This window comes from Xiphias gladius, chromosome 23 (assembly GCF_016859285.1).
Source record: "Xiphias gladius isolate SHS-SW01 ecotype Sanya breed wild chromosome 23, ASM1685928v1, whole genome shotgun sequence".
Taxonomy (NCBI): Eukaryota; Metazoa; Chordata; class Actinopteri; order Istiophoriformes; family Xiphiidae; genus Xiphias; species Xiphias gladius.
The window spans coordinates 154,213-164,588 of record NC_053422.1 but is presented as its reverse complement, the minus strand read 5'-3'; the positions used below and the strand labels follow the sequence as shown (position 1 = coordinate 164,588).

At 41.2% G+C, this 10,376-nt stretch overlaps 1 protein-coding gene across 1 annotated transcript; it reads right to left on the bottom strand.

Moving 5' to 3' along the window:
- Positions 1–2,852: 2,852 nt before the first annotated feature.
- Positions 2,853–9,166, bottom strand: si:ch211-132p1.2 (proteinase-activated receptor 4). The gene is made up of 2 exons (XM_040119148.1): positions 8,772–9,166; positions 2,853–5,824 (listed from the first exon to the last, which is right to left on the bottom strand). Exons 1-2 carry the CDS (start codon positions 8,875–8,877, stop codon positions 4,761–4,763), a joined length of 1,170 nt encoding a protein of 389 aa, XP_039975082.1. The 5' UTR covers positions 8,878–9,166; the 3' UTR covers positions 2,853–4,760.
- Positions 9,167–10,376: the final 1,210 nt, after the last annotated feature.

The window sequence follows — 10,376 nt, the reverse complement described above, 5'->3', positions numbered from 1 at the left end:
AGTCTCACCGTGTCCTAACCTGTGCAGAAACACGCCTGGGCGCTTACCTGAAGGGGCGTGGCCTGAACACACCTGGCTGGGTCCGAATCCTGTTTGCTTGGCAGCTACAGCAGCTGTTTGACTCAGAGTGAAGAAAACAAATTCGGCTCAGAGTCACAGTTGTCTTCTTGTTATTTTTTTCTTCTTCTTCCTTTTGTTTTCTTCTTCTTCTTCTGCGGATAGTTTATCGCTTTATCCCGATTTCTTCTCTTTTCTTTTCCTGATCCTTCCCTCCAGCCGGTTACGCTCCTTTCTGCTCAACAGGTTACCACAGAACCACGATAACACACACAACTTCCTGTATTGTTTATTTCAAAATAAGGGCTGGTTTTAAAACTAGCGTTTCAAAATAAAACCACATTTTCCCATTGATAACATCAGATCTGATTTTCTCCGGATGTGCTCAGATTTCTTTAACACCGTCACATGTGAGTTTTTAGCCTCTGTACTCATCCTATATAAGTACATTTACTCAAGTACTTTGAGTACTGTTTTGAGGTTGAGGTGTATGGTCATATATGTAGAATATAAACCATGTGTGAAAATAGAGATATGGCTCAGAGGCCATAGGTCAAAGGTCCTCAGAAGGGGTCTTGCAGATCCCAAAGGCAGGTAATGCTTTGTAACTAAAACCATATGTTTTAGGAAAACAACTGTCCTATTTAAGAGTCGGTGACCAAGGCTGGTTTCCAGAGATGGTTCATTGGCTTCACACCCTCTCACAAGCAGATCTGCAGATGCTTGACTTGACGCTGTTCTTCTTTATAATAAACCTTTATATGCAATCAAGGCAGTGTCAGCGGAGTCTCCTTCATCCTCTTCACATCATCAACACCATCAAATAAACTACAAGGTACTTGTACTTTACTTGAGTAATTCCATTGTATGATACTTTCGACTTCCACCGCCGTACTTTTCAAGGGAAATATTGTACTTTTTACTGCTGGAAATTTATCTGACGGTTGTACTTTACAGATTAAGTTTTTTACGTATAAAACATACGAAGAGTTGATAAAAGAGATTATATTTTCTTATAGGTTAAACTATGGTACCTAACAATATATACAAGTTGACATGAAAGGATAATCTAATTCATTGATTAGCCAAATGAAAGAAAACGAGTTGCCAATTTTCATCTAGATTTAATATTTTTGAGGTGTTGACTGTTGGTTGGTCAAAACAAGCATTTTGAAGGAGTCTCTAGTTTTTAACAATCAAACTGATTAATCAAGAAAATCATCAGGAGATCAAGCCACATTGAAATATAGATAGTTACAGTCAAACAGCTCCAACTTGAGCTGCTAAAACCGCAAAATACTGTTTACACATTAATGCATCAGTGATAATAATCTCATGATATGATATTTAATACTATAACAGCCAGAGGAGATTCAATTGCAGTGAGTGCTTTTACTTTTAATACTTTAAATGCATTTTCCTGATTATACTTGTATACTTTTATTTAGGCAGGACTTTTAATTGTAAAAATGCTCCATGTTACTTTCACTTAAGTAAGGATCTGAATACTTTCTCCACCACAGAATAAAGTTCCTTTATGGAAATCTCACTCAGTTTCAAGTAAAATGACTTGTGTAAAAATATTCTTAAATAAAAGCAAAGAGTAGGCCAGTTAAAATATACTCTGAGTGAATGTGACAGTGATGTGAACTGTCTGCACCACAGAGCCACACAGAGAATACATTCCTTTTCTTTATACAGGGACTTTGCAGCATGTGTTTACAACTGATTAATGAGAAACATACAAGCTCCTTCCTCAGTGCAGCGTCAGCAGAGTGAAGCAGTAGAACATGTACAGTATGTGGGATAATGACTGTCAGTGTCTGCCTGGTGCTAGTTTATGTCACTTTTTTTTATGTGTGTGCTACAGTTGTTAACCTCGAATACCTGCACCGTGTTTTTTTTTACAAACAGTAACATAGAGTAACAGTAGTCATAGTTCATGGGCAGTAATTTCGGTACTCGCAAAGGGAGTTTCTTCTATGTTTCTCTGAACATCTTCGAAGCTGAGTGTAAAGATGGTTGTTTGTGGATCAAAGAGCCACAGTATATAGTTTTAAATGTAATGTTCATTCCCATATTTTGTAATTATACTGTATATCTGTATTGTTATTCTCTTTTGTAGACCACACACAGATGAGACCTCTTGTTAGTGGCATGTATGTCAGTCCATTACTCTTCCTAAAATAAACTCAGTGACTTGGGGAAACCCTTCCTGCCCTGAGTCTTTGACTCCATATCTGCCAACACATTCTCCAAGAGGCTCCAACTTTTATTATTGTATAATTTCCAGAGTATCTCCTGAAGCTCAGACTCGCCAGCAGCTTCTTCTCTGCTGCAGATGCTGATTTATTTTTTCTTTCATTTCATCCAGTTTATCAGAAAGTTTTGTGTTTACTCTGTAACGGATGCAACTGCACAATACTGGAGATAAAAAATACTTCAATAAAAGTAAAATGACTGATTGTTAACTGAAATGTGAAGTACAAGTATACAGATGATCACATTATAAAAAACTAGACATTGTTAAAGATTAAAGCAGTGGCTCCGACTCAGACTCACAATGGGATCTGCAGTAGGTAACAGCGGCCTGTAGTTACTGAGCTGGTCTTCAGTCTGGATATCTGCTTTATCTGCTTTTCAGTGGCTAACAATGTGGACGTCCACCATAGAAACATGTTAAACTGTGATGCTGAGTCTTGCTTCATGTCACGATATGTCTCCTCTACTAACTCAATATTCAGACCATGACATAAATATTGGGAAAAAAAATTTTCCACCAATTTTTATTGGAAAACTCAGAACAAGCAAACAGATGCGTATAACACCAAGCAAAATTAAGGTTACAGAAGCAGACAGCAAAATAAAGTAGAGCCAGTGTTTAGGCTGCGGAGGTTTTACCAAGAAGACACATATTTACATAAAAGGACCAAAAGACAAACAGATGCATTACATTTTGACAGCTTTTCTATTCACATTGTAAGAAATAATACAGATGTAGTTTTTAATCTTATTAACCAAAGCAGGAAAAAGGGCTTTGCTGTCAGAGCATTTACACTTGTGGAAATACAATTTTTCCATATGTATGATCAGATTGATCATAGAATTTGTCTTTATTATTCCTGCTTTGGTCAAAGAAGCCAGAAAAAACATTTTCCCATTTCAGAAAGAGAGAAAGATAACTTTCGGAATTACAACAGCAATTAGATCCTTCCAAACACTTCTACAGCACTGACAGTAAAAAAGTGAGTGACACTCACAAAAGAAAAGGTATCAGTGGTTTTAACAAATCTTGTAAGATGATGACTAGAAGGCAAACAAATCTGTGAATGAATTTAAAGGATAGCTCTTGTTTTATAACTGAAGATATATTTTATTTCAGAACTCGAAACTTTACATGGTCTGGCGGTGACAGAAGCGCAAACTGCTCCTGCTCCTGCTCCTCCCCATTAATCCTTAAATTGGCACTATCCATTAGCATGTGCCAGATTTACCGCCTTTCGCTCCCGCCGCCCCCTTTCCCACCGTCTCCCCTCTTCTTCTTTTCCTTGTTCTGTGCACAAGCATGAGCAACCCCTGTTGCTGATTGGCTGGAATAGTGTTGTGTGACTTGGTCCAACCCACTTTGTCTGTTTCCCGTTTACAGAACCAAGGCTGTGTAGGAACACCTGATATTTTTTTCAGCACACACAGAGAACGGACAGCTAATGGACCGGGAGGACATATTCACTGAATCTGACAAAAAGTGTGCTGGATAAGAATCACTGACTCCACCTTTAAGGTTTATTATTCAAAATAAATATGACATTTTTGGGGAAATTTCAAAACAGGCTGATTTCTGTAGGAAACAGGTTTAATACTCTGCACTGGGTTCAGCAGAGTATTCAGAGATACACACCGGAGCAGAACTAATCTTCTCTTCACGCTTATTTTCTTTCTCATTTTTATTCATGTGTAAATAAACAAAAGTAATAATCATAAAGCGAGGATGATATCAGATATCAACTGATTTTTATCGCAATGGATCAAGTCATCAGGGATCAATAATGCCTTCGTATCATGGATTATGTTCTCAGGTTAAAGGAGAAGTGATCCATGTCAGATGAGACGTTCACAGATGTTTGAGTGACAGCTGTGATGATATCAGCAGTCATGTGACCGTCACTTTGTCCTGGTGACAGGTAAACGTGAGGCTTTTCTCGGAAAAGAGTACATCAAGTCCAACCTCACAGCTCTATTTCACACTCTGACACCAAACGTTATCTTCCAGAAGGAATTAGATCACATATCAAAACTGTTGTCCAGAGGAGGATGACCATGGACTCTGACTGAAAGCTCAACCCAGGAGTCGGCCTGTTTGCTGCTGAGATGAATGGTCGGTCCTCATGTCTCTGAAAACATCAGAGTGAATTTATTTTCATAAACTGAACATCTGAGAGATCTAAACTGTCTCGCCTGAAAGAAATGTCAGAACTTAATAAAGTGTCATAAAAACAGCTTCGACGAGGAAAATGGAAACAGCTCTGAGTTTGACTCAAAATCATGGCTGGTTGGTGTGAAATGCATGCTGGGATACTCGTCAAAAGTATCCTGATAACAGGCAGAGTGACACCTCTTCAGCTCATCTGAACGTGAACAGGCCCATGACTGATGACGATTCACATGGTTTCAGACTGAGAAAGACCTGTGGTTCTGACGCGTCCTCACACCGTCTCCGACATCCCCCGCTGACTGGATTTAGACAGCAGGGTGACCTTTGACCTCAAACCAGATGATGATGAGGAGTACGACACATTGTTCCCCAGAGAGGACGCTCTGTCTCCGGAGACGCTGCGACAGCACAGAGTGCTCCTGGCCTTCTCCCTGAACTCCCCCGACACGTAGTAGAAGATGAAGGGGTCGATGCAGCTGTTGAAGGTGCTAACTGCTAAGCTAACCATGTACGGGACGTAGATGTCCTCGCCGTCTCCGTCTGGCAAGTTGTCAGCGTAGGTGAGGAGGAGGAGGATGTTGCTGGGAAGCAGACACCCGATGAAGACCAGCAGGACCAGCACCGTCACCCGGACGGCGTGACCGTAGCGCTTCCCCTCAGCCAACAGGGTGCGCAGCACGGCGCCGTGGCAGAACAGGACAACCACGAAGGGTAGCAGGAAGCAGACAGAGAACAAGGAAGCGAAGTACGGCAGGAAGTAGTTCTCCTGCTCCTCCTCGGGCAGTGCGTCGTGGCAGGTGGTGATCCGCAGCTCATCCAGCACGTAGGTCTGCTGCGACACCAGCAGCGGCAGCATGGCGGCCAGCACCACAGCCCACACCGCCACCGTCATGTACAGGGACGTCCGCTGGCTGCGCAGCGTCTTGGCGCCAAATGGGTGAACCAAAGCGATGTATCGGTCCAGAGCCACAAGTGCCAGACACAACACAGACCCGTACATGTTGCCGTAAAACATCGCTATGACGACGCGGCAGAACGGCTCGCCCAGCTCCCAGTGGTTCCCCCTGAAGTGGTACACAATACGAAATGGCAGCACCAGCAGCAGCAGGCAGTCAGCGGCCGTCAGGTTAATCAGCAGCGTGGTGGATGGCTGCGGTTTGGTCCTGAACACCAGAACCCACAGAGCCAGCAGGTTGGAGGGGAGACCCACAATGAAGGCCAGCAGGTACAGGATCGGCAGGTACAGGTTGGTGGTCGGAGCCTGGATCTCCTTCAGCTGCTTCTCCTTCAGAGTGGTGAAGTTACACGTGGTCATCAGCTTGAACGCCCGTAGACCTGCAAAGACCAGAGCACACATCAGTCTGTCTGTAGACCTGCAGAGACCAGAAAAGTAATTATATGTAATTTAGATTAAGAAAGTTTTTAATTGGGCCTAGTCGCCCTCTGGTGGACTCTAGTGGCTGCAACTGACCTGATTTAAGTAAATGTGACACTTTCATTCATAATCAGGAATTGCATGAAATTAAAATACATGTCATATTATTTTGTCGGTGATTTTAGACACAATAGCCCCAAATTTAAAATGAGGTTCTGAGAGTTTAAAAACAGTTTAGACAAAAAACAGGTCAAATTCTTCCCGTGGAGAAGTTTGGATATATAAGAACAAACTTTGGATTTGTTGCGTTTGTAGTAAGACACTAATTATTCCAAAATTCCATTCATTTTTAACAGTTATCATTTACTCTGCAGCTGTGAGTCGGTGGTAGAGCAGATCATACTCTAGCGCTGCTGAAATATCAACCATGATGCCAGGATGTTTCGAGTGGCAGCTTCTAAAACACTGGCTCGCCTTTCTGGGATATCCACCCAAAACATCCTGATTCACTTCCCACCAAACACACTTTTTTTTCTTTTGCCAGATGTTTAGATTGTGTTTTCGTCAGACATGCATGTTCTGATAAAGGAATTCGCGTGGGCAAGAACGTCTGCAGCTGAGGGTTTCTCAACTCCACCTCCATGTCTGTGACTTTCTTTACAGTTTGGTTTCCGAATGCTTACAAAATGAAAAATAACAGTTAGTGAAACCGGACACGCGAGGAGCAAAACCTCAGCCCAGAACTGCACATCTACAAGCACATTCCCAGCCTCACACAGAAATCTAACATGATGTCACTTCTTTGCCATTTCAAGGCACTGCCTTTCAAAACAGCAATACGAACCAACCGATCAAACATGACCGTCAGGTGTACAGGCACTCAGGTACTTCATTGTAAACTCTCCAATCGGGCACGAGCACTATAAAAAGCAAACAGGTGAGTTTACCTGTCCTCAAAAAAAAAAAGGAAGGCAACGTTGTAGCAAGAGGAAGAGGAAGAGTGAGGTGAGGATGAGAGGGTGACACTGTGGAGCAAGAGAAGTAGAGAGAGGAAGAAGAATAGGAAGAGGTAGAGGTACATCTGGATGAGGATGTGGACAAAGAAAACGAGGAACAAATTTATCAGATGAGATTCGAGCAAACTTTGCGGTGAGTTGACACTGAGATAGGCTGGACAGAGTTCAGCCCTACCTCAGCAGATATACTGCTGCAACAGTAACTCGGACATTTCAACAAGAGCGCAGGTGAAAAACGACTTTTCTCCACTGTGTACAGTGAACTCGGTACAATGTAATGTACTATATGCACTATATCAGACCGCTGGCCACCTTTATTTTGCGGTGCACTAATAAGATGAAATGAGCCGTACTTTGTATCAAATTAGATAAAAGCTGCAGGTTATATGTTCTTTATTAGACAGTAAACAAACAGTCATACCCTATTTACACACAATACACCTAAATTATGCTGACACCTCATATAATTCCATATTTGAACCAAAATATACTATACTTAGACACCATTATAACAAATTAAACGCTAATTAGAAACCAGTTAGACACTTATTAGACTTTCTTAGAAGGTAATTTGCAAGACATTACTACAGAACTGTACCATAAACTAATGTGAAAATCATCAGCATTATTTGGTTATTTTTACAGTTTGTATTGCTTTGGTAAGTCAAGTGATACATTAAATGGAGTTGCTGCTGAGTAGTCCCTCGTTACTTCACCATTATATCTCTATAAGTTCCTTAACAACGAATCGAAGACAGCAGATTTCCAAGCAAGTGTTTTAATCATAATATTCAGGCTACACATATATTAATATTCACATCCAAAGTTATTTTCTGATGCATTAGTGAAGACGACAACCTAAAAATAAATGAAATAAACAGAATATCGTTTGAACAAAACTTAAAGATTCAGCCATGGATCTGTGTGGGAAAGCGCTTACACAAAACACAAACTGCTTTTATAAAAAATATAGAGTATTTGCATATTTACAAAACGCTCCAATGTCTGGCAAAAATAATAAATAGTTTAAAAATGAATGCCGCTGCACTGTTGTGATTTTCAGTGCAAAATGCAACCTTTGGAAATGAATGTATGTATTGACTGATTTTACAATTTAGAGAGAAAGACATATTTTATCATTGTGCAGTACTGGTCTTGTGTATTATGTTTGGTCAATATATTCATGTACTTTAAGAATGTCAATGAAAAATCCAAACCCAGACTATATCATTAGAAGAGCGGAAATCTCTTCTAATGATTATTTTGAGCACAGCAGGTTCTGGTTCAAACAATTCAAGTCAATTTTATTTATATAGCAACCAAATCCTAACAGAGGTCATCTCAGGGCACTTTTCATGTAGAGCATTTAAATTATCGTATAGTTTTGAATGAACTTTATCATTTTGGAAAAGATCTTATTTGTTCTGCTACTTTTGTGTTTGGTTCTTTGAATTATGTATAGTGTTTTGACAAATGAGCCATTTTCAAAATGGCGCTCAAGCAGTTGTAAAATACTGTATATAAAACGTCCTCTCATTAATAAAATGTCCTCAATTTAATACAACATCCTCACTTTATTAAAACGTCCTCACCTCAATAAAATGTCTTCACTCTTATACAACGTCCTCTCTTTAATAACATGTCTCTACTTTATTAGTCCTCACTTTACTAAAACGTCAGCTTTTTCCATAGGAACTAAAAGTCACCGGGATTCTCACCAAGAAAGAGAAACGCAAACATACACACACGAGTCTGACGGTCGTTTCATGTTTAAACGCTGAATCCCTCTGAGAAGACGACCAATAAAAACAGGTCCTGATGTGAACCTGCTGGGAATCAGACCTGTCTCTACCTCTCCGTGTGTTCATAGGAAGAAGAGAGGAAAACTTACGGAGAGACATCCCGGAGCATTCGTCTGCAGGCCGAGAAGACGGAGAAACGCTGCAGACCAACGACAGCAGAGAGACGGAGACCAGAGTCCCGAAAAACACCCTCATCTTCTTCTTTTCGTACACTGCTTACACCTTTTCTGCTCCTGCTGTTCTCTTCTTCTTTCCAACACCTCTGCTCCTATCTCTGTTTTTCTGCTGCAGCAGCAGCAACTGTCTTCCCCTTCCTCTAACAGTCCTGCGGTTTCACAGCAGTCGCAGAAGCGCCAGTTGTGGTAGAGTAGTAGCAGTGGTTGTAGTATCAGCAGTAGAAGGGCTGAGACGCTCGGCGGTCTGCCTGTTATCTGATCTCAGACATGCAGATGTCGAGTCCCCTCCTCTGACGCATTCCAGATGTCTGTGTGAGTCCAGCGTGTCTATGTTTTTTGAGGACCAGAGTATTAGACCTCAGCAGTGAGGACATGTTGTCTGGTTTTCGACTCCTTAAATGTCAGTTGGAGGTTTCAGATTAGGACGAAGGTCAGAGTCAGACATTTAGCTGTGATTTTAAAAACAGGTGTTGGGGATCCATTGTGGCTTCGCAAGCACAGAAGTCCTGTTGTGTTTGCGGCTGTGTGATTCAGACAGATGGAAACATTTAACATTTTCAGCTTCCTCAAACAGGAAATGTGACTGACCTGTCTCTCTCGAACTGACTGTTCACCAAAACCCGTCCCTGAACAGTGACTGTCCAAGTTGTTTGTAGTTGTTTGTCATTTGTAGCTGATTGTAATTGATTGTAGTTGTTACTTGTTGTTACTTGTTGATTGCAGTGGTAGCTCTAGTAGTTTGTTTGAGTTTACATTTACATCTATTCATCTGACATAAATATAAAATCTCTATCCAGCTGCAGCAGATCACGAAGAAGACCTCAACACTTACACACGAAACACACAAGGTTGCAGGTGCATGAAGGTGTTAGTGAATAGCAGATGACAAACGTATTTACCCGTTTATTAATCTAATTTGGAGAAAGAGTAGGAGTAGGATCGACGAATAGAGAGAGAATATAAGAGAAAGAAAGGAAGACAGGAAGAAAGGAAGACAGGGGTAGGTTTTCAAGTGATTTTTGAAGACAGAAAGAGATTCTGCCGACCACATGGAGTTTGGTAAGTGGTTGCATGGAAAACATTCGTGTCATTCCATCTCTGTGGCTTCCTGTCTGTACAGCAGCCGATAAGCAGGTTTCCTGTCTCTGAAACACAGTAATATCTGTGTTGTTATTCATCTGCGGCAGACTGTTTGAATGCTGCTGTCGCCATGACGACAGAAACTGACAGAATTTAAAAATATCAGAGAAATGAATAAACCTATAGGTCCTGACTAATGGTCTGATGTGAATCAGACACTGTGGACTTCAGCACATCTCAGTCCAGCTGTGGTTCTACACAAGTGTCCTGTCAGATGTTCTAGAGGTCCTTAAGGACCTTTGGGTGTTTTCTGTGCTCATTGAGGAGGTTCTAGGCGTCATTGGGTGCTTCTTATAATTGCTTAGGCAGTTCTAGAGGTCCGTTAGGGGGTTCTAATGGTCACTGAGGAGTTTCTAGGCATCTGTATGGATGTTATAG

What these genes read in the sequence shown, in the direction of transcription:
- si:ch211-132p1.2 (XM_040119148.1), bottom strand. Translation starts at nt 8,877, where the DNA reads ATGAGGGTGTTTTTCGGGACTCTGGTCTCCGTCTCTCTGCTGTCGTTG. An exon ending in ATGCTCCGGGATGTCTCTCC is followed by an intron (nt 5,825 to 8,771) that starts GTAAGTTTTCCT and finishes TGGTCTTTGCAG; the next exon opens with GTCTACGGGCGTTCAAGCTG.